General features: G+C 41.0%; 2 protein-coding genes across 4 annotated transcripts; both read right to left on the bottom strand.

Moving 5' to 3' along the window:
* Positions 1 to 2455: 2455 nt before the first annotated feature.
* stx12 (syntaxin 12) lies at positions 2456 to 14562 on the bottom strand. 2 transcript variants are annotated; one of them, XR_013965579.1, is made up of 11 exons: positions 14476 to 14562; positions 12606 to 12789; positions 12412 to 12481; positions 11851 to 11950; positions 9250 to 9387; positions 9051 to 9094; positions 7648 to 7753; positions 6467 to 6539; positions 5711 to 5793; positions 3710 to 4834; positions 2456 to 3659 (listed from the first exon to the last, which is right to left on the bottom strand). XR_013965579.1 is itself a non-coding variant. In XM_080786728.1 (10 exons), the coding sequence occupies exons 2-10, from the start codon at positions 12706 to 12708 to the stop codon at positions 4742 to 4744; spliced, it is 810 nt and encodes a 269-aa protein (XP_080642854.1). In that variant the 5' UTR covers positions 12709 to 12789; positions 14476 to 14562; the 3' UTR covers positions 2456 to 4741. The 2 variants fall into 2 exon arrangements, 1 of the variants encoding a protein (XP_080642854.1); XM_080786728.1 differs by having other exon boundaries at positions 2456 to 4834.
* A 475-nt stretch (positions 14563 to 15037) lies between these two features.
* On the bottom strand, positions 15038 to 21593 carry LOC308332292 (tRNA selenocysteine 1-associated protein 1-like). Of its 2 annotated transcripts, none has more exons than XM_080788103.1 (9): positions 21444 to 21593; positions 20924 to 21021; positions 20651 to 20750; positions 20490 to 20542; positions 19744 to 19875; positions 18608 to 18724; positions 17841 to 18024; positions 16460 to 16490; positions 15038 to 16288 (listed from the first exon to the last, which is right to left on the bottom strand). In XM_080788103.1, exons 1-9 carry the CDS (start codon positions 21465 to 21467, stop codon positions 16125 to 16127), a joined length of 903 nt encoding a protein of 300 aa, XP_080644229.1. In that variant the 5' UTR covers positions 21468 to 21593; the 3' UTR covers positions 15038 to 16124. The 2 variants fall into 2 exon arrangements, with proteins under 2 accessions (XP_080644229.1, XP_080644228.1); XM_080788102.1 differs by having other exon boundaries at positions 17841 to 18030.
* Positions 21594 to 23884: the final 2291 nt, after the last annotated feature.

A 23884-nucleotide genomic window follows, 5' to 3' on the forward strand; every position in this document is an offset into this window, starting at 1 on the left:
TATGTGTAATTGGCTGTAGTTGTTCCAGGGACCCCCCACCAAGAAACAAAGATTTGAGTTAAAAACGTTCACTGTGAAAGAATATATATTCAACACATTTTCACGATTTTTCAAAAATAGCAGACCTACAAGGTCGTAGCACGCCACTCGGTGGCGCGCTACGACCTTGTAGATCTGCTATTTTTCCAACAGCTAAAGTATAACACAATGCTTAAATCACCAAAAGGCGTTCCCGTTCAGAACGGCTTAATTCAGGTTTAACCTCCACCTCTCCCCAGCCACGCGGATTTACAGTTTTCAATCACACTTGACACGCATCGGAACGTAACCTCAAACAAAGCGCGTGTAAAAACATTACACGACACCTTCGTAAAGGCTGAAATGGTTCCCAGACGTCAGGATGTGACATCATGTCAGTAGTGCCAGTGAGCACAGTGGTAACGCCCAAGCCGGTTCCCCCTCTATACCGTTTGAACACCTTCCTCATGAAAAGAGGGAAAAAAAGGGGGTGTAACGCGATATCCATCCTAATTAAAAGGAAACCAAATGGTGTTCAAATTCCCCTGGATGGGGACGGTTGCTCTGGGGCCCCCTCCATTTTCACGCACCTCAAAACTGTGTGCGAGGGTGAAGGAGGGGTAAAACTCACAAAAATTGGGTCACATATGTTGACATAATTGACATAAAGCTCAGAGAAACTTTAATGACTTTCAAAGGTTTGGACAGCTCTGCTCAAGAGACAGATATATGGGGAAGTGAGAGTGGACTTGGACGCCTTTTGCTCAAAAGGGGCCAACAGTGCAAGAGCGCACAGCTGTTGCATAACGCTTAACTTCGTTAAGTGGTCCAACTACTGTGGTTATCTGAAGATGTTAAATTGTGACTTGGGGGCCTTGTTTTCAGTAACTGGCTAGGCTGGAGTGTATAGGCTACTGTACCTTTTCATTCACACCCCGTCTTTCACTCTAGAGGAGACGACTGAAGGGCTTCCCCAGTGGCGATACTCCATGACCTCCTCCGTCATCTGGAATCAATCTATACGAGGGAGACCTGCGTTGCTCTGCTTGTTAAATAAAGGGATAATTAAATAAAATTGTACAATAAAGAAATAAAATAAAATAACTGAACATACAGAAAGATGCAGGGATGAACACACCCGTGAGGCTTTCCTCGTGGGTTTGTGCGTACTGCATATTGCTCGTGTTCCTGATAAAAATGTTCCTGTTCTTCAATGACTTTGTCCAAGAGACTGGCGTTATTAGTAGCATTCATTACAAATCATGAATGATACTAATTACTAATGTTCAACAACATTGGACAACAACTTCAGAAACTTTATATATCCATTTATGATAACAGCATCCTGAGGTTGTTGACGAAATTGTCAGTATGTTAGTTTTAGTCATCATAGCTTAGTTTTAATTTAGTTTCCAATTACTTTTCGTCAGTGGAAAAAGATAGTCGACGGGACATTTTTCGTTTTATAGTTTTAGTCGACGAAAACAACACTGGTCCACATGGCACGTGACATAATCTCCTGTTATTCTGGGGGCTGCTGGGCAGAAAATTGGTACATTAAGTTGAGCATATCAGATATCCATCCTGTGGCCATGTTGTCTAGAAGCTTTTCATATCGCCGCCTTATCCAGTAACAACACAGTGTGACTAAAGTGCTGTTAAGCCTCGTGGAATCAGTCCCTTCACTACTTATTAAACACATTTAGACCCGATGACGATTCCACAAAATGTCTTCTACATCCTGACAGTTTTCTGAAAAACCACATGTTTCTAGTGCAGTGGTTCTCAAACATTTTCATGTCAAGGACCCCCAAAAAATGTCATTGGCCGTCGACCCCCATCTGAAAATATGTTGTTCCAGGGGACCCCCGCCAGAAGCAAAGATTCGAGTTAAAAACGTTCCCTCTGAAAGAACATGTTCAAAGATGTGCGCCACCTTTTCACGATTTTTCAAAAAATAGCAGATCTACAAGCTCATGAGCTTGTAGATCTGCTATTTTCCTAAAGCTAAAGCATATGACACGATGCTTTAAACACCAAAAGGGGGTTCCCGTACAGAATGGAATAAAAACGAGAGCAGTGAACAGAATCAACAAACGTATGTTGGCGCTGCAGCGCCAAACCAATGAACAGGATTTAAATGTTGTTCATAAGGGCAAAAAGGTACAACATTTTAGTCCAACTAGACTTTGGGCAGCACTTTGGGCCAATATTTTGTCCTAGCAAATTTAAAAAAAAAACATTTTAAATCACTTTCATTGCCATGTGAAGAGTCTCCAGGACCAAGTTGGAAATTAAGACTTACCGGTAGGTCACTAAAAATGAGCAGTCCCTGGGTGGGAATACCAAAAGCCTCCTAGTTTGAGCAACTCTGCCATCTGCTGTTCTATGAATGTTACTGCAGCGACCCACGAACATAAAATATAAGTAGAACATGGAAAGATCTGCACATTTATTTACGCATAGGCATACTGAAAAAGAAAAGAAGAAAAAAAGAAAAGAAAAAAAACTTGCAGATAATCATTTAAAAACTGGTTGCATTTTACAGACAGTTCAGAATATTTAGGATGGTTTATAATAAAGGACTTTTTGTTATTATAATATATATACAAAAATGTGTTTCAATCCATAATGGAAATCTTCCCACTCCGCTTACAGTAACTGCACGTATCACAGTACAGTACAGTCATCATCACATAGCATGTCCACCAGTACAGTACAGACATATTAGGTCCTACTGCTTCAAAGGCAACAATAACAAGGGAATGCAAGGATGGAGTGCGTTTCGCTGCTATGCTAATGGCCAGGGACGTGCAGAGTGTTAGAGAGGCAGGGGCAAAAAATCCCATAAGAGGGCACTTTTGGACCAAAATAGCAGATCTACAAGCTCTCGACGACGCGTTGAGCTTGTAGATCAGAATTCTTTCAGTGGTGCAACCCAGCACTCAATATCTACTGCGGTGTGTAACGACATGGATTTCGAAACAAATTTGTTCAACACAAAATGCTACGTTCCAAGTGGGGGGAAAAAAATCAATTCTCCTGAATGCTGCCTTCCGGTATATATGGCATGGAAAGGAGTGGCGTTTTGCATTTCTTTTACCACAGTAAATGCTGCATTATTAGTGGTCTCTCAATAGTTTTACAGACGGGTAAAAGGGCAGGGGCTTAAGTCCCCTTTGATGTCTATGAGTGCACGTCCCTGCTAATGCAAGCATACAGCTTTTTGCAAAGATGTCGATTATTCTTCTCTCATTTTTTTTATTACATCTAGAGATCACTGTGTGTGTTCACAGGCTGACAGTAAAAACAGTGCTATATATATATATATATATATCTCACAACCTCACATTTCCTGAGAAATGCAAGGACCCAGAATCACATCGTCACACACCTTCCATGTTAGAACCAAGTGTACTGTACAGGTAATTAAACAAAAAAAACAGAAGAGAATCATTTACAGTCCCTAAAAAAGCCAGAGGTGAATTTTACACCAACGGTGAAAGCCTTAAGCGTTATTCATAGTCTAATATTTTCGGTGGTGAGGTGACCACCGAACTACAACATGACGTCACGGAGCAGCGGTGAAGAGCAAACCACCGCTCTACCCAGCCCTTCCCTCTGTTTTTCCCTCTGGTCACCTCACCTCACCAGCGGAGCGGTGGTAACCTCACCAGCGGAGCGGGGTCACCTCACCAGCGGAGCGGTGGTCACCTCACCAGCGAAGCTGTGATCACCTCACCAGCGGGGTCACCTCACCAGCGGAGCGGTGGTCACCTCACCACCGAAAATCCTTACTATGAATAGGCCTTTAGAGGATATGCGTGTGACATCATCATCATCATACCGGGAAGTTATGCGGGAACACCTACTGAGTGGCAAAAAAAAGGAAAAAAAAGCTTTCTGGCCTTGACAGCCCTGACACATCCAAACTGAAAAGTCCAATCTGTTTGCATTAAACAATGTTAAACTGACTTTGCCAGTTGCCACTCAATTACCCTCTATTGGGTTCATAGTACACAACTTAAGTTTCCACTTTGAAATCATTCGTAAAGTTATTAGCAATAATAATAATTTCCGTTTAGAAATGCAATGTTTGTTAGTGTTAGTGCAGTAAATAAGACAAGAAAAAAAAATTAATTAGATAGAAGAAATCTCATATCCCCCCCAACTCCTTTCCACATTGTTCTATAAATCAGAAACAACAATATAATAATATGAATTTGTCCAGTCATGAATTACAGCAAAGGCTTTGCTTATCAAGCTCAGACCCATGCCAGAATGTTTCCTTCGTCCCCGTCCCCCCCTCCCCCCCACCACATCCTTCAGCCCATGTAGTGCTCTGATTGCTACCATTAACCCCGTAAGCCTCGTCATCAACATGAAAAAGAGACGGTCTACAAGCTCACGACGTACCACGATATATATGTAGCGCATTGTGCGCTTGTAGATCGGGCTGTTTTCGGCTACGTTTGAATATTTCGGGAACATTTTGGAAAACTTCTGAACATTTCCGAAAATAACTCTTACCTATAATGAAATGCCAAAAGTAGGGATATAGCAGGTTGAAAGGGGTTAATGGATGGATGTTCCCTTTCAAAGATCTTTTCCCACTCTTATTCTTGATCCTTCTTGGCTTCAGGAGGGTGTGGGGTGGGGTGGGTGGGTGTTGATAAAATAAATATATAGCAGTGTGAGAAAGGATGGTTTTGCTCTCCTCTCTTCATCTAGACGCTTGCCAGATGATGATGCCGAGTATGGTGAGCACTATGGAGACGACCATAGCTAAGATGCACATCTTCTTACGCGACTTTTGCTGTGGGGAAAGACGTTGAAGTCAGGTGGGTAATGATGCTCAAAGTGTTCACTCAAAGAGGTGCTAAAATGGGGCAAACGGGTGAAATCACCCCTCAACGTCTTCTGACAGACATACTAGGGGTTGGAACATGCATCCAAGGAAGGCCAACCCAGTAGTCACTTTGAGTGGCACCACACAAAGCCAACAGGTGAACATGTACTGTATGTCGGACATTACCATTACTAAATCCTACCACCAAACCCCCAAACCTAACCATAACATTACTATTACTAACCCTACCCCAAACCCCCAAACCTAAACATAACATTACTATTACTAACCCTACCCCAAACCCCCAAACCTAACCATAACATTACTATTACTAACCCTACCCCAAACCCCCAAACCTAAACATAACATTACTATTACTAACCCTACCCCAAACCCCCAAACCTAAACATAACATTACTATTACTAACCCTACCCCAAACCCCCAAACCTAAACATAACATTACTATTACTAACCCTACCCCAAACCCCCAAACCTAAACATAACCGCAAGCATGTCGCAAAGCATGTCGAAAAGCATGTCGGACCAAAGCAAAAATGGTGGACACAAAAATGATATGAGCAGGATTCGAACCCACTCAACCCAGCATGTATGGGTTGAAAGTCTATTGCCTAACGAGGCATGCTACGAGCTGGCTGCTGAAATGCTTTTCTAGAGTCTACTTCATTATGAGTCTGACGCGCCCAAGTCATGTAAAAGAAAAGGAAAAACCCCGCCCAAGAGGGGAGGGGAAGCCTCGCCCCTGGCTTCCCTCCCCCATCACCTCCCATATGTCTGTCCCCTAAAAGTGGGAGGCTTGTTGGCCTTGCGTGTTGTTCACTCACCTGGTAGTAAGCCGCTCTTTGCAGCTGTTCCGTTCCTCGTTCCACGTGAACCTCTGCATTCTCCACGTTGGCTTCGATGCTGTCTGCAGGACAAGAGAAACATCGAGATCAGTGTTTACCCCTAGGGTAGGTATCCTCACTAAAAATGCAGTAATCCTGGTCTCTGTTCTGCCTCCCCCTGGCTAGCCGGGGCGCCTGATGGAGGGGGAAGGAACTGGTCGGAAAAACGTGTTCCTTCCACACGCTACATCCAAACAGGGAAACTCCCCCCTGTCAGGTGTAAAGGAGCGACTTGGACACTCATGCATGAAGGAAGCATGTTCAAGTTCAAGTCCGTTGCTCTCCCCAGGATCACATTAGATAATTGACACAGGGGTGAAAAATGGGTTACAAAAATCGTGGGATAAACAAATAAAAAAAGATCAGTGTTTATTTCACAGACGAAAAATGTTCGTCGACTACCTTTTTTTCCCACAGACAAAAACAAAAATAAAAACTAAGCTACGATGACTAAAACTAAATATATTAATATTTTCTAAGCTACGATGACTAAAACTCAATATATAAATATTTTCACAATTTTGTCAACAAATAAAAACCAAGACTAAAATGTTAGGGAGGGACTAGTGAAGAAGACATCCAGTAGAACTAAAAGACAAGTCATTTTATATTTGGTTGGAGGTAAGCAGTGTTACAATATATCATTCTGGAGTTTAATCTTCAGATTTCACAAGTTTTAAAGTACAAATGACTCACCGATCATCTCTCCCTGATCGTGGATCATTACTGCCAGGTCCTTGAAGATCTGGTTTACATCCAAGATGTCCGACTGAAACAGACGATGAAAACGTACAACATGAACAGATGTTGTGCTATCCTGGCACCGGGACAAGATTTTGGATTTGCACGAAACAAAATTGGTTAGCCGTAGTTTTGTGTCCTACGATTGTGTGTTGGGAGTGTTGGGCGGGAACCCCTTTTGGTGTTTTAAGCATTATGTTATACTTTTAGCTATTGAAAAATAGCTATTTTTTTTTTTTTAATCGTGAAAATGTGGTGCAAATCTTTGAATATTTTCTTTCAGAGTGAACGTTTTTAACTCAAATCTTTACTTCTGGCGGGTCCCTGGAACAACATATTTTCAAATACCTAATACCTTCCCAATATTTTGGACAATGAAAATAAAGTCTACTTTGATTCTTAGTAGCAGTTCCACAAACGTGCTTGAAGCTCCATTCTGAATGACATCCTGAATGTGTTTATGTCACGTTGATGGCATGCCATCCACACCCTGTACTTTTAATGGTGCTCTACGACCTCAAAACAGACACTCAAATGTCACCAAACATATCCAGTCAATTCTGGTAAATCTGTGATTTTTATTTGGGGTTTTAAAAAGCAGATTGGGTGGTCCTCTCAGTTTGGATTTTTTATTTTATTGTTTTTAACAATATACCTAGCGTCTATCTAAACAGTTTAGACTCAAAGAAATGGAGCTCGACCGACACCAGGTTTCTGGGAGCAATGCTTTGGAGAGTACTAGAACACCGACTATTACTGATGTTTTGACGGATATTTTGATATTTGAGAACTTTTAAATTAAAAAAACACCAACATAACATAACGTTTCGATGTTTAAAAACATTTATGTAAGCATAAAAAAAATAAAGAAAAAAATCAGGACACATTTTGCGAATAGAATCAAATAATAGCCGATATATTCGCCTGATATATATATATATATATATCGGTCTGGCTCTAGTCTAGCCCATTTAGGCCTACGGCCGATTCTAAAAACGCCTTCTAAAGCCTGACCTAAGTTTTCTGAAAAACTTCAAATATATAATACTGCACATACTGTACATACTGTACAGAACCCAAAAATGGGTTCCCGCCCAGAATGGGCTAGAAAGAAAGAAGAGAAATGAGTCACTCACCTCCAGCTGTCTTATGTTTGTCTCTCTCTCCTTGATGAGCTCCAGGTCTTCCTCCGTTATGGACGATTCCTCCAGCTGGGTGGTCGTCTGACCCCAGTCATCTTGACTTTACACACAAACCGTGAAATGTTATGTTCTTCAAACACATGGACAACTCAGCACGGACGCTTGGGATAATGTGAGTGACATTTAGGTGTGGGAGTTAGCCGGGGTACAGTAGTAGGCGGGGTGAAACAGAGTCCAATACATACAAAATGTATTGAATAACACTTTGGCAGTCATATTTGGCTTAGTGATGTATCATGACAAACGCCCTGATTAACGCAGCACGCTCCATAAGAGAGCACAATTTCTGTATACTCACTCTGGCCCCTTTCCCACCGGTTGGTTCCCAATGGGAACCGGTTCAGTTCTTTTTGGTTCTTAGTCCATGAGCCAGAGCTCCAAAATTGGAACGTTAGTTATGAATTGAGTGGGCAAAACTATACCTATATTAGATTGTTATCACCATGAAACTTCCCCAGTTGATTACTTACACAAAGACAATGATTGGTTTACAAATCTTAAAACATTTAAAGAAAAAAAAGGAAAAAGCTACTACTGTGGAAGGGTTATCATATATTAATTTACTGATCCTATAAACAATTTAATATTAGGTATAGTTTTGCCCACTTAATTCATAATTAACGTTCCAATTTTGGAGGTCTGGCTCATGAACTAAAAACTGGTTCTGAACTGGTTCCCAAACGGTGGAAAGGGGGTCCCAGTGTCTCATTTGTGGGCTTGTTCCAAAACCTGCCCTACCAAGGAGATCATCTATAGGCAAACGCACTACCATTGTTCTTGCATTCATTAAAAAGATGGAATGCCGTGATTCCCCCCCCAACCCCAAAACATGATCATCAGGTACTATGAGATTATACTAGGAGAAAGATTTTGTTTTAGTGTTCAAAAGTGTACAGAAAGTGTTAAGATTACGTTTTTTATGTGGCCACACCTACCAGTTCATTAAGTATGCCTGGTTTACTTTTCAGGTGGGTGGTGATCCACCTGAACTGTTTTTCTATGATGGGGGGGGAGTGGTTGATATTGTGATGTCACTAACGTGGTGTACTTCGACTGGGCCTTTTGACTCAAAGGCTTTTAGGAAGAAAACGAAAATACACAGGGAAGACATATTTCAATATTCTAACTGCACCCGGGGGACTATTAGAGTAATGTTAACTCCATAGACACATACAAAACAGATAAAGTAACAATCACGGCACTCCATCTTTATAATAATTATAATAATAAGTGCAACAGGAATAAGAAAAGTAATTACAATAGATCACTCGATTATATTAAAAAAAGACATTCCGTTGCAGTCCTGTGCGGATGGAAATTAATGATGCTGAACTTACTTGTCAAAGGACACAAGCTGTTCATCGTTAGCACCATCCTCAGCCTGAAAGAGAAAGACTCAAAGATCACACCAATGTGCAATAAGCATTAAAATGAAGCCTCGATGACACAGATGTTCTGGGAACCTGAATTTCTGTTAGAATCATTAGTCCATTCTTCGTGGACCGAAGGGTACAGACGCAAAAAGTAAAAACGTACCGAGAGGCGGGATCCGGCTCTGGCTCGGGCGACAGACTCCTTCTCCTTCTCGGCTGCGTGGCGCTGCACTGACTGGAAGTTGTTGAGTGCTGCGGAGAAGTCGTTCATCAGCCGTTCCCTCTGGATCTTCTGTTGTCTCTGAAGGTCAGAGGAGAGTCCAGGGTGTTTGTTGAGGTCAGACAGAGACACAAGATGGCCAGAAAACGAGAGGGAAAGGGGGTGGAGGGGGGGGAAGAATGGGGGGAAAAATAGGGCAAAGAGTCATTCAGCTTGCAGATCATCAGTTCCCATAGACCAGGGGTGGGCAACTTTGACAATGGAGAGGGCCACTATAGTTCCACACTCACTCCAGAGGGCCACTATAGTTCCACACTTACTCCAGAGGGCCACTATAGTTCCACACTCACTCCAGAGGGCCACTATAGTTCCACACTTACTCCAGAGGGCCACTATAGTTCCACACTTACTCCAGAGGGCCACTATAGTTCCACATTCACTCCAGAGGGCCACTATAGTTCCACACCCACTCCAGAGGGCCACGATAGTTCCACACTTACTCCAGAGGGCCCACATTGCATATTACTGTTGTAGCAAAAATCCACAAGCTCAAAACGCGTTGCAGTGCGATAAGCAGTGTGATAAGCTATCACCAAAAACGGGATTATGTATGAGCCCTAAGGGTGCAGAGGAGTGTCACTCCAAATGTGGTGATGTCACTGTTCTCCGCTGTGTGGAGTCGGGATTAGAGGGGGGCGGGCACATTATAGGTTGGTGAACCAATAGGAAGTCCCCAGCTGTCTCAGCCAGGGAGATGGTCCGCCCATCTATGCCAAGTAAACCATACTGTAGCCCCCTTTCTGAAACCAGCTCCTCGCCACTCGCTCTACACACTTGCCCTCGATATGCGCGAGGCTGCGCCATATTAAGTGTCGTCCGAAACCAAGCAGCCTTGAGTGGAAGTGGCTTATGATTATGAAGCCCTCAAGAGCGAGTCTGTGCCGATCTAGACTCGATTGCCTTGTGCATCCCTGCTCTCTGTCCGCATGGAAATCGCGACCTACAAATGTAAGTACCACCACAAATAAATGATAATGATAAATAAACTGCTCCTAAACAATCTTCATCTGATGCAGAATAGACAACGCTCCAACTGATGTTCACAAGGGCTCTTTATTTACCCCACCGTGAAAAACTATAAATGAAACCACACAAACAAAACAACTTTTAACAATGATTTATAAACACCATGGATGTATATGACATGTCATTTTTGACAGTCGCTGTATTTCCTTTTTCCATATTAATGAAATCCACATGTCACACAAACATACACGATGCAATGCAATATAACTGTACAAACAAAATAACAGGTAACACAATTGCATGATGGTAACCATGGCAACGAATGGTCTGTTTCCTGTTTTTGCACAAGGAGGGCGAGTGTATTTCCAAACAGTTTTTTATACCCAGCACCCTAATCAAGGGAACTTGATTCAACTGGAGGGGCACTAACTGAGGGAACCTCCCGAGAGCACTTCAAGTCAAGGGACTGGTTTCAGAAAGGGCTATGGTCTCTCTTTCAGGCTAGTAGCACTATGACGTTAGCAATGAGTGTGTGTGTGTGTGTGTGTGTGTGTGTGTGTGTTTGGCACACATGGGAAATCAGCCCTCAGCTATATCTGTCAAAAATATGGGGAGGGGATTTCATAAAACACTGTGTGGCGGTACCCAGTGGCACAAAGTACTTGGAGGCCAGTCTGCACTATGACATCAGTAATATGCCAGTACTATAGGTCAGTCTATATGGGTCCCAGCTGTTGTCAGTCAGATATGATGTCAGCACTGACACTGTGAAACTGTGCAATGAGTGCAGGAACATCTAGTTGTCTTTTTTGCTTAATGTGCGCACTGCATATCTGTGTCATTTATCTTTGTAATAAATCTGTGTAATAGCTGCAGGGATTGTATTATGCCTCTGTGAGCCTAATAGTCTACTTGCCAGCCCATAGAACCCAATTGTAATTTATATAGCGCCTTTATCCAAGGCGCTTTACATTCACACACACATTCATACACCAATGGCGGTGGAAACCATGCAAGGCACCAACTAGCACATCAGGAGCAATTTGGGGTTCAGTGTCTTGCTCAAGGACACTTTGACACTAACTCCGGGGGAGCCCGGGTTTGAACTGGCAACCTTGCGTTTACCATCCAGCCACTCGACCCCTGAACCACCGCCGTCCTGGGTTCATTGTGAACCCGGTCATGTTGAGTACACCAAGGTTTTATGTTAGAAATGTTGAGTATGGGTCCCCAGCATTTAGAAACTGCTGGATGCTAACTTGCATATGTTGAGCAATTTTCATAATTGGCATATAATGTGACCATACCATTAACAACCTATAGAACTCAAACTATGGGGTTTTCATGATGCTGAATCCATTCCAAGCATTCATTTTGCAAGAAAAATACTCATTTTGGGCTAAAAACGGCCATAGCCACCAGCCGTTTTAGCACAAGGAATGTTTTTGTGCAAAACTAATGCTTGGGATGGATTCAGCATCATGAAAACATGGACATGGTTTAAATGTAAACACATACCTGTTCTGAAGGTGATGAAGGCAAAGGAATTGAACCCAAGTCTTTCAGGTGCTTATTAGTTTCTTTTGCCAGTTGGTTGGTATAGTGTTGTATCTGCTGCCTGCGAGATCACAAACGGGTTTGGAATTAAAGAAGCTTGAGGTTGTATAGAAGGAAGAGCGAGATAGAACGGTATGCAGAGAACTCGCCAGTTTACCAACTCGCCGCGATTTAGTGCATTTTAGTTTTACTTCACCGTCATTTAAATTGCATTGAATTGAGAGAGAGAGGATAGTTGTTTAGAGTTAACACTAGAGAAAGTAGGAAACAATGTAATTCATTAGTCAACAACATCCTGAATTGGTAGGCCTACTTATCATTGGTATTCACATACTCACCTTTTTATCATCATCTAGCTGACCATTTAATTGCACAAAATAATTTGATCACTTTGGAAATGAACTATAACATCTGTGGGTTTGACAGCATGTTAGTGTAACGATGAAGACATGGTAAACTGGCGAGTTCTCCGGTATCCGACAGAACAGTGTGCAATGACAACAAAGAGCTGTTGACACTTACAGTCGGTCCTGAAGTTCACTATTATCCTGTCTCGTCCCTACTTGGTTCACCATAGACTTGATCTGAGCAGCTGTCGGGGAAATAAACCAATATATAGTTTAGATTGAACCCTGCGCTGGAATCAACATCCAAACACAACATAGCGACGGATAGACGAGACAAAGAGCGGTTTGTTGAGAGAAAAAAAAACATACTATTCTGTGTAATCTTTTGGATGTTGGAACTGCATGTTTGAATGAGAGTATTGAAGTCCCGAGGCGCCGCGGAGCGGTAGCTGTCTGCATTTCCGTAAGACATGGCTGCTGTCGGGGCTTAGATTGGAGAGACCGGAACTTATCTGGAGGCAGACGTCTGTAGAGGCTCGACCCGAAGACAATGCTGTAGAACGTAAAATAATTACATATTGTTAAGGGTAGGATCCTGATCAATATACTAGTGATGCACCGAATATTCGTCTGCAGAAAATATTCGGCCCGAATAGGCCCAAAATATATCACCGAATTGTGTATGCAATGAATGCATTAAAAAGTGCTGAATAAATGTTTTATGGACCCATAATAGTGATTATTATTTAAGTTAAGTTTACCATGACAACAATGTAGGAAAAAATATATATAATATTAATCATACTCGGCTATTTGGTATTCGGTTTTCGGCCAACTGTTTCCTATATTATATATTCGGTTTCGAAATATGCTAAACCTGTGAGGACCGCAGAATAACTTATTTTGATAGATACTATGCAGAGAACAGAGCACATGTTGGTTATTTACGGTAGTTATTCACATATTTGTGTTGTTTAGATAGATATATACTAGTTTCCCTTGAACACCAAATACTAAGAATGTTATTTACATAACATGCATTTGTTAGGTTTGTTTTCCTGGTATAGTGGTAGTTACTTTTAGCCTAAGGCAACCACCAGATGCTATCTGATGTCATCTTCTACAGATTAGATAATACGTTCCTTGCAACTAAGTTACTTTGTAGCACATGTTTTTTCATTGTACTGTAGTGTTCTCATTTACCCTGTGTTGTTTATTGACAGATATGGTTCATAATATAACACATGCTGATGTTCCACAACATTCAAGTACATCTGGGGTCCAACACAGGTCATCTTTGCTGTGAGTGACTGTTCTGCTTTGTCGTACTACAGGCCCAGTTGTTGGTGTCCAACTGTATTATGGTTGCCTGTAATCTCATAATATGGTAGTTAGTTACTCACGTTTATTACCGGTATGCATTATTGTCTGGGGTTTGCCTTATTGTCATGTTTTTTTAAACTATAAAAACTACACAGAACTAGCTAAAATACAAACAGCTTGATTGATTGCATTTTTTATTTCAGTATGCAGAATGGGTAAATTTCATACAAAAGTCAAAGCAAAAACTGTTACTTTGTGGACGAACCATAAAGCACTAAACTAAACCGCTTAATGCTTTACAATTAAGGTTCTAATAACCACAGACTGTAGGTAAGAAACAAACAATAAAAAATGGCTATATCCTAAATGAGCACCTCAGTAAAGACGGTTCTTAAAAAAGGGCACCTACCCAAGACGGAATTTTGATTGATTTGTTTGATTGAAGTATTTATTAACAGTTTGAACTTATTACAGTACATTTCAAGCACAACTCAATACAAAAAACTGTTAACAGTGAGCGGATGACGTACACTACACTTGTTTACAAGAGGGTCCACCCGGTTGTTCAATTCATCATAACATTTAACGGGTCGAACCTTTAAACCTATATTGGAAAATAATGTTAGTTCATGCTAGCTTGGCAACATCGTATTGCCAATAAGGCAGTGGTTATCTGTCCAGATAGCATGTTGCCAATAAAGGACAGATAACCCATGCCTTATTGTGACGGTACAATGCAAGAATGACAGGTCATAACATCATCTGATAGCTAACGGTTAGCCATTAGCGTCGAGCTGTAAAAATATGTTAGAATTAGCTCGCGGACAGTTACTCATTGGGGTAAAGCACATCCTATTGTAGCAACAGCTTCTACTAAACGTATCATGGATGTGAAAAATAACGGGGAAGTACTTGCATATTCGTCTGTTAAAATGAGAATTCCGTCAACAGTAGCTGGTTTTGGTTTTTCCTCCACCCCAGAAGAGAAATGCTAGACTTCCTAGTCTGGCGTGCGACGTCATCACGTAACGTCACGCATAGGGTACTAAGGTATGACCCCACCCCCCTTAGTCACACGCGCGCCCTCTCCAAATATACACGTATGCACTGCCACTGTATAGGCCTTATTATAGCTTTCATGTACTGTTATATATTTTTTTGATTTGATGTACTGTATGTTATACAACACATCAAAGTAAAAAAATAGGGTACTCTAAAAAATTGTCCAATTAAATGTGTCCTCTCACGAAGAAAGAAACACATTTAGAGAAATGATCCTTGCTGAGGAATTAAATGGAAACCAGATTATAACTGTAAACAGCTCATGGATGGCTAGCCCCCCTACTTTGGTCATTGGAGTACCTTGTGACAGTCATGAGGTTGCTGGTTGCTTGCTTCCACAGGGCCTAATAAAAGCCAAAAGAGTGTGTGTGTGTGTGTGTGTTTGAAGGGGGAGGGGGCACAAATTCAGCCTGGACTTTAGTTATCAGTTTATTTCAATGGAAAACACAAAACAAAATAATTATACAATGACATGGCTTTACACAACCTATTTAGAGGGAATGAAACATTCATTGTCTTCTAACAACATACAAGATTCATTTTCTTGGGCCAGAATGGGTAAAGACTAAAGAGTCTCCAAAGAGATGCCAGTAAAAATTAAAAAAATTAAATTGAACAGGTAAATGCTGTATAAAGAAGAGTAAAGACCTCATTGCATAGAGCTATGTATGGAAGTAAGATCACACAAAAGTTATGTAATTGCAAAGTGTACACATGCAAGGTGCCAAAGTAAGTAGTTACAAACAGGAGTTCCAGCAAGTGACAAAGTGTTGGCCATTTTAATGTGCCAATATTTTGTCAATGTTTCTTTGAGAATTGCAGGCAACAATTTGCTACAACCAAGATGACCATAGCAGAAAAAATTGCCTATTTCACTTGGATTCAACAACGTGTCATTTCAGATAGAAAGAAAACGTTGGTACATACAGTAAATGTGTGACACTCACCCATAGAAATTTTCTTTTTGTTAATCTTTGTACATTGCATGTGTACATTTGAGGGGTGCCAGCCCCTCCTATACACAGGTTTAATGTTTGTCTTTAGTTCAATGTTTGTTCAATGTAGTTCAATGTTTGTTTTGCCATTGACAATGAAGGGAAAATGTCATAATGTGCCTCATTACGTCATATTGTCTATGTATTTGTAATGGCGTTTAATGTTTGTGTTGGCATCACCATAACATCACCTAATCAACAGGAGTTAGACTTTAATATATTAGCGCCCCTCACTTCACACGAGTGTGATTTTTTAATTTACACTGCCTTACCGGCAAGGACGTAATTTCAAAAGCTAGCAAAAATGGTTTGGTATTTGTACTTTGGGTTCAATTCAAGTTTAAAAATGCAGGAAAGAAAAAAGCCAAAAGGGGGGAAGGCATTTTACACAGTAAAATCCTCAAGTGTTCATTTAACTCTGTGTGTACAAAATGAAACCAAATAGATCCATACTCTGGATTTTACAGTGTACTGTCAAGGAGAAAACATGGCAAGAGTCCTTTGAGGCTCAACTATAAACGGATTCTGGTATGCCTGAAGTAGATTTAAAGTCCTGTTCTGTAGAGATGTCCAATGGCTGCCAGTGACACTCACTAAGAGCATCATACAGCTCTTCACTGAGTTCCATAAACCGTTTGTTGGCTTCTACCACATTCAGCTCTGAGTTGGGGTCTGTAATAAATGGACAGTTTCATGAAAATTCATTGCACAGTAGTGACAAAAATTGGGAAAAGATTTGGGAATTCTTGTTTGCCAAGTTGTACTGTTAGCAAAAATATGCTAATCAGCCCAGAGAGTGATTTTCCACTGTGGACACGTTTTAGGGACACTGAAAATACTAACCTTCCAGGCCATCATCCTCAGCGGCAGTTTCCTGAAAAAGGGTAAGCGTATCAGGTCATAACAACAAAGAATCAATATACTGTAGATTATAGATTAAACTAGAACTGCACTCTGCCGAGTGCATACTTGCTTGTTGCACACTAGTAGGCCATAAATGGCCAACTAGTGCGCAAGCAGAGCGCGCAAGTACTTTCGACCGCTGTAAACTGTCACATCTCAGTATCTCTGTGAAGGAACGTTTGAAATGTATAATCATTAGGTGTAACTATTTGCTACTAGTGCGCAATTTGATGCGTATGCAAAAAAAACAGCAAATCTGTGCCTGGTTTGCTGGGACCAGATTACACAAATGACCATATTTCTTACGTCATCATTGAGAGCTAGTCATACATATACACACCACGTACTCTGGTCCCAGCAGATCAGGCAAATTTTTCTATTTTATTTTTACTGATTATGTATATAGTATACGTATGATTATATACTATATAGAGTATGTAGTTGTAATTTGATTAGCAGTATACTGTGGTTACTTTGTGCCAAAACGTGACAGCCGTCAACCATTTGATGGGTATGCAAGAAAAACAGCAAATCTGTGCCTGGTTTGCTGGGACCAGATTACACAAATGACCATTTTTCTTACGTCATCATTGAGAGCTAGTCATACACACCACGTACTCTGGTCCCAGCAGATCAGGCACAATTTGCCATTTTATTTTTTACTGATTATGTGTATAGTATACGTATGACTAGCTCTAAATGATTACGTAAGACATATGGTCATTTGTGTAGTCTGGTCCCAGCAAACCAGGCACAGATTTGCTGTTTTTTTTTGCATACCCATCAAATGGTTGACGGCTGTCACGTTGAAGAGACCGGGCGAAATTATTACTTGCACGCTCTGCTTGTGCAAGTAAAAACAAGACATTTAAGACAATTAAGCAAGGAGCGAGGAGAACAGCAGCAGACTCAGGTCCTCCTCATTTCCTATGCTTGCGTCCTTTCCTTGCATCTTATAGTATATAGTATCTTATAGTAAACGAGAAGAGCAAGGTCATTTCTAAAAGAAGGTACGGTCATCTACGTCATTGTCTCTATCCAGCTGGCAGACTGCAACCGAGAGTCTGGGAGGCAAACTGCAGCCGGGGAGGTCGATGGAATGCATTGCAGTCAATGAGGGCCAGGTGGACTAGCTTATGAACAAACACTATTATTTCGGAACATTTGAGACCTTGTAAAATACTCAGTCCAGGACAATATAACATACAACACGTGTTTCTTTTTAACGATATGATCCAAGCAGTACTAAAAACTGACATGTGTTAATTTATATACACTGTCATACTGTCAAGATGTAAGCTGACTGATAAAGGGAACTTACCTGAGGCTGTGGTGGAGGATATTGTGTGTAATCATACTGGTTGTAGCCATAGTTTCCTCCATTCTGATCATAACCCCAGTTTGCATAGTACCCGTTACCAGAATAAGTCTGCTGTTGGTACGGTTGGTAGTTTTCTCGGTATCCTCCTGAGTTTGACTGCCACGATCTGTCTGGTTGTCTGTTCCTAAAACTCACAAGAGAACAAAGAGCAGATTGAAAGTTTCACATGACAGATCACGCTCAAAGTCTGTCTGTCCATTATCCGGATATCTTGTACGATTATAAATGGATTCGCACATGAACTTGGAGGCGAGAGGAATAGCTCATTAACCTTTTATGCCAATTAACTAAAATGAGGGCTTGTCAGTGGGAATGGCCCGTCCAAATTAAAATCAACAGATTAAGCACGTAAAAAATAAAATAGTTATCGTGGACCCTGGTGACCGTTTTGTTGTCAACTTGTCAACCTCCAGAGGCCACTAACTGTTGGTATCGCGCGCAACAAATTCACAGGACCGCACTCGCGTAAATACGCTTGCGTTGTCGCACCGCAACTTCTCAGAGCAAAAACGCAGGTCTCATTGAAAATGAACTATAGGCGCGTTTTATCACTCCCCATTTGCAAGGCCCTTTAATGCATCATGGAGTTCTATCGGTCAAAAGTACCAACATGTTGGCAGAGGTCTGTGCTAGTTTTTTCCATTTGGAAGATGGAAGAAATACAGATTGGGTTCGAGAGTCATGATGACATACGCATTGCAACTTACTTGTTTGCAGCTAGACTCAGTCGGAGCGGTTTTCCACCGAGACCCACTGCCCCCTGACACTCCTCCAATGCCTTCTTCTGGAGCCTCTCGTCAGGGAACTGAACAAACCCACACCCTCTGAACAAAGACAGTCAGTTTAGCCACTAAAAACAATTAAGAGGGCCAATGAATATAGCAGTGGTTCTCAACCAGTGGTCCTTGAGGACGTTCCAGGTGGGCCCCCAACTAATTAAAATGGACCCCTATACTCTTGTGTAAAATGTGCATTTTACGCTCTCTGGAGTTAAATTATTGTTAAACATCAGCATGACTTAATTTACAAGAAGTCTACACAATTAGAGAATGTAGAATAATTGTTATTTTGATCGTTTGCCTGTTATCTCTCCTATGGCACCACATAAATACACTAATACAGCATGGAATTGTAGACAACATCACATCCAACGATAACAAAAATATTCAAAGTTTTGGGTCTGAGAGGTTAAATCTCATCAATAATGGTGGTCCGTGACTCAAATGCCGAATAAATATTGGGTCTTGATATGAAAAGGGTTGAAAACCACTGGTATAGAGCATTCGACTTTTTGGTTTAAAATAATCCTGTCAACTCAGTGGAAATAAGTCTTCGGACTTTACTGTGAAATCCTTGAATCGCTGATTACAATGATGTATTATGATTGCTTTTTAAAATATATAAAGAAAAAAAAAATCTACTAGGTGGGACCCCTCTATAAATAAAGTATTCTATGGCAATCAGCAGGGCTTTCATTTGTGCCGGAGCTGGGCAGAGCTGAGCTTCAGTACCTGCCTGCTGCACTGCTGAACTGTAGAAGGTGCTCCGTCACCTGTATGTTTTATTTTAGCCTATTTATAATTTTCACATTTTCCCCACAATTAAGTGAAACAGAGTTACATTTGTAAATCGCCACAATTTAAATGCATTATTATTCACCGTTAGAATGGTTGCACCAGTGAGCCGGGTGATCCAATCCTACGCTTGCATAACTTTGTCGGATTCATGACCTTCGGCATCTAATAATATTGTCACTTAAAACATTCCCATAATAGGGACGGCAGGGTTAATGTGGTTAAGCACAGACCACAGTTAAGTGTTTATAGTCAAGGGGTCGACTCACTTCGAGTTACCCGTGCTGTCTAGGATAACCTTCCCGCCACGACAGGAGGGGTAACGGTTGTAGAAGAACTCGTACAGCATGCCGTCATCCACTTCTGGTGTGAGATCACCAACAAACAGGGAGAACATCTGACTGTGATGGAGAGAAGAAAAGACTGGCGTCTCAATGATCCACGTTGATGATTATTTTGTCCCAACTTTGGGCCGTTTCCATCCATTAAATTGTGACTGAGGACTATAGAGCACCGAAGACTGACGTCAATATCGGTAGAGGGCGAAAATCCACGGGTTCATGTACTTTTTATTTGCATTGTAATCCCCATAGGAGGATTTGTGATCGCCTCAAATAATAACCGTTTGAAAAATAAACAAATCATCCAGGCTACTTCACTCATATGGATATGAAGAATCAACTGACTGAGAGAAAACGCTATTGTTACTGCTACTGAATTAGTTACATTTTCGCTAGAAACAGACTGCATCATACTGTATATGAGTGACTGACTCTCATAAACGATAGAGACATTGACAATAACACAGAGACAGCTTGTTTATTTTTGGACCAGAATGCTTATGTGAAACGATTTTAAGATGACCCCATGTTATTCTCCATAGAGAAATGACTTCCGTAAACCAGGGGATGAGCGAGTGACGTCAGGACTTCAGCACTCTATTACTACTATTGAAACTTCATCATACCTCTTTCAGAATCAATCAATTGTCTTTCACACAGACAGCAGCACTCACCCACTTTCCCCTTGTTTCCCAAAAGTAGCTCGGTTTAACTTGAATCTTCTAGCCTGCATGAAATCAACAACATGTTATAAAGCAAGCATGACTTCTGTCTCATTGCGTCCGTCAACTGTAATGTGGACAAATCTAACATTTTGGGAAAATTGACGTTTTACTGGATTGGATCCCGGCAGGGCTTTTCCATTGACTTTACGCAGACATCTTTCAGCCGTTCCCTCGTCTGTCAGTTCCACAAAGCAGTAACCCAAAGCACCCCTGGGTAGTTTAAATAAAACATATACAGATGTTATTTTCATTTAGAGGATAGCCCCTTCAGATGCATCATCTCGTTTTAGAGGGGGTCCTCGAAATAAAAGAATCAGTAACATTTTTATGTTACGATGATGCTAAAAAGGGCCAAATCAAATTAAAATAAGTACTATAGTCACCCTGTCACTTTGTTCCGTATGATCCGCACATTTATCACCTGTTCACCCATGGTCCCAAAGGCTCGGGTCACAAACTTCTCGTCCATGTAGGGCTCCAACTATAACAAGGACAAGGAAATCATGCATTGATTGATTGAATGATTTAAGTATTTATTTACAGTTTATTGCAGAATTACAGTACATTTCAAGCACAACTCAATACAAAAAACGTGGACGACCCAATAAAGCACTACACTTGTTTACAAGAGGGTCCACCTTTGTTCAATTCATCATACAAATATACACTTCTATATAGCCAAAGAACAGGTAATCATCATCATAAAGGAGGCATGACTTAATTTTATGACAGTTTTAGCGTGGATTTACTATTTGGTACTCTTTAAGCATTGATGGCAGCAATGCTTTTGTTGTAGCTGCTGCAACATTAGTTTTATTTATCATAATACAACTTATGTGGAGGTTGGTGAGCTAACAACGATAGTTAAACCTAGCTGAATTTTCTTTTTATAGAATAACTCACATTCCCCATCCATAGGGTGCTCATGGTGACGGTGTAGCTCTAGAGATCGACAATTTAAATATCCTTTTTCGGAAAATGTAGTTTGCAAGTTCACCCGTAAACACAAACGATCTGGTTGTTAATCCTCTGAACATGAAACACACGCGCGTCGCACACAGTACACGTCACGTCACAGCGTCGGTGGCGCTTAAACAAAACGTCACGCAAGGAAGTAAGGAACACCGAAATGTGTGACCCATCGAATTACGTGACTATGGCAACAGCAAGAGGACAAAAAATAAAATAAAGCGATACACCCACAGACACTTTGTCTAATTTCCTTTGAAAGTTTGCACTGAACACTTTCATAAACGGAACAAAACGTAAACAGTTGAGTTTAGCTTGCAACTTTGCAAGCTAATGGAAAGAAACAGTTTGTGTGGAGACCTGTAGATGTCGCCATGACAACACAAATATACAAGCATAAGCCCAATCAATGTATTTATATCCACGGCTTCCGTGACAATTACCTAAACTAAACATGAGAGAGATGCGCCAAATGACTTTCCCACTCAACTCCTGTCAATCAGGGTCTGTTTTAAAGAAGAGATTGCTAAGGAGTCCTCAGCAGAGCCGACGAGTTCTGATGATCCTCATGGGGGCTCCCCGCAGCCCCGCCTCCCCGCAGCCCCCCCCCCCGCAGCGGTGGGAAAAAAGAAGTTGATGTTTTCACTGGTAGCCTACTTTGGGTAGCCAGAATTGCGTTGGGGGGGACTGTCGCGGCCGAGCGGAGCAGAGACACAGATTTCAACAGCTCGCACGCAACGCACAAACAAGAAAGGAAAGAAAGAAAGAAAAGTACTTTATTATTTGTTTATTGAACCCTGCGCTCGTCTGTTTTTTGAGACCTTTATTTAGTTTATGTCTGGAGCCTGTTCTTGTTTTGTTTGCCCCGTTTATTTTGAAACCATTACACTCACACGACACAAACTCCTACCATAATATCAACCTGTTGCAGTCATTGTGCTGTCAAAACCCCTAATTGGCCTAATTGGCATCAATCATTGGTGTCAATCACTGATCATGAGTAGTCAGCACCTGGTGACAATCACTGATTGGGGCGAGGCACTGAAAACAGGAAGTGTTTGTCCAGTATGAGAGCAGCAGCAGTGGAGAACACAGCATGGAGAGAAACAGAACAAACTGACAGACTTTTCATGAACTGAACTGCAAACATTGGAGCTGGGAAGACCGAAACCTCAAGCCATCAAGGGGAATGCCACTGGTGCGTTAATTGTTACTGCATTGAAGTTTATTTTGTTGCTTAAATTTATTATAAAAGTTATTTATGTTTTTGTGCTGCTAGGCCAAATTTAACTGCTATAATTAGCTATAAGTTTGATTTAAGTTGCATATAGGCTTGCTAAGTTGATGTGATGATCTTGAATTGAATTATGGAAGAAATATGAGTTAAAACAACCTGTTTATTTAGATTACCCAAGTGACTAGTGATTCAGTCATGTAGGTTACATTAGTAACTATGGTTATTCGAGTGAAATGAGTGAATTTCAGTTATTGTTTTTGTTTAAGTATGACCTTACATAGTTAATGACAGCTTGTATTTGTTTTTTGTCTTTTTCTCTGTTTAAGGTTTTCAACCTAATGCCTAAATACCTAATACCTAACCAACAACTGTACTTACCTGTACCACAATTTCAAGTAAAAACAAACAAAAGAGGAAAGAAGTTGTCTTTTTGAGTTGACCACAGTTCCCCCTGTCGGCTAAGCCGTTTTTCAAGTTTGGGCAAAAAGGTTTCTGAAGAAAATCCCGAATAACTTGACAGTCATCATCAATCACCATCGACAAACGACTACAAGTGAGTAAACAACAAGACGCCCAAGTCCCAAAGTGTGAGCACGTTAAACCGTATATCTCTGGTGATAAAAGAAAGAAAGGCATATTGGCCCTACATTCAAGTTGAAATCTTTACTCTGATACGGACACAAGTATTGAAATTGGATCGATTGGAAGGATCTAACCATGGATGTGTCACGCTATTGAAGCTAATGAAATGAGCGATACCATACGGATGAATGAACGCGCAGAGCGCGACATTTAATGTGGATTGGAATGAATTGATGTCGCTATTAAGCAAGCTTTGTGCAACGCTAAGTTTGGATCTGGAAAATAAGCACTACTGTTGTATTCTAAATACGGACGTCACGTCACGTTTTACTGATGTCTGTAAATGAAGCGGATGAATTAGGCTACTCCAGTATGAAAGAGGCCTGTCCGTGTGTTTGCTAATACAAAAACAGCTTAATTGATATAAGCATCAAAGCAATATTTTAAGTACTTTTTATTAGCAAGTGCATTCCATAGCGCTGGACCACACATGGACATCATAAACCTGCGACGGGAACAGTTCCTATGTAGTAAAAGATTATATGAAAGAAATAAA

This window comes from Protomyctophum bolini (genome assembly GCF_963924005.1).
Source record: "Protomyctophum bolini genome assembly, chromosome: 17".
NCBI lineage: Eukaryota > Metazoa > Chordata > Actinopteri > Myctophiformes > Myctophidae > Protomyctophum > Protomyctophum bolini.

Coding starts and splice junctions, on each gene's coding strand:
- stx12 (XM_080786728.1), bottom strand. CDS start 12,708: ATGTCTTACGGAAATGCAGACAGCTACCGCTCCGCGGCGCCTCGGGAC. Junction 9,388..11,850: donor CTTCATCACCTTCAGAACAG/GTATGTGTTTAC, acceptor TCTGACCTTCAG/AGACAACAGAAGATCCAGAG. Junction 4,835..5,710: donor AAAGAGCGGCTTACTACCAG/GTGAGTGAACAA, acceptor CTTTCCCCACAG/CAAAAGTCGCGTAAGAAGAT.
- LOC308332292 (XM_080788102.1), bottom strand. CDS start 21,467: ATGAGCACCCTATGGATGGGGAAT. Junction 21,022..21,443: donor GCACCCTATGGATGGGGAAT/GTGAGTTATTCT, acceptor TCCTTGTTATAG/TTGGAGCCCTACATGGACGA. Junction 16,289..16,459: donor TGAGGATGATGGCCTGGAAG/GTTAGTATTTTC, acceptor CATTTATTACAG/ACCCCAACTCAGAGCTGAAT.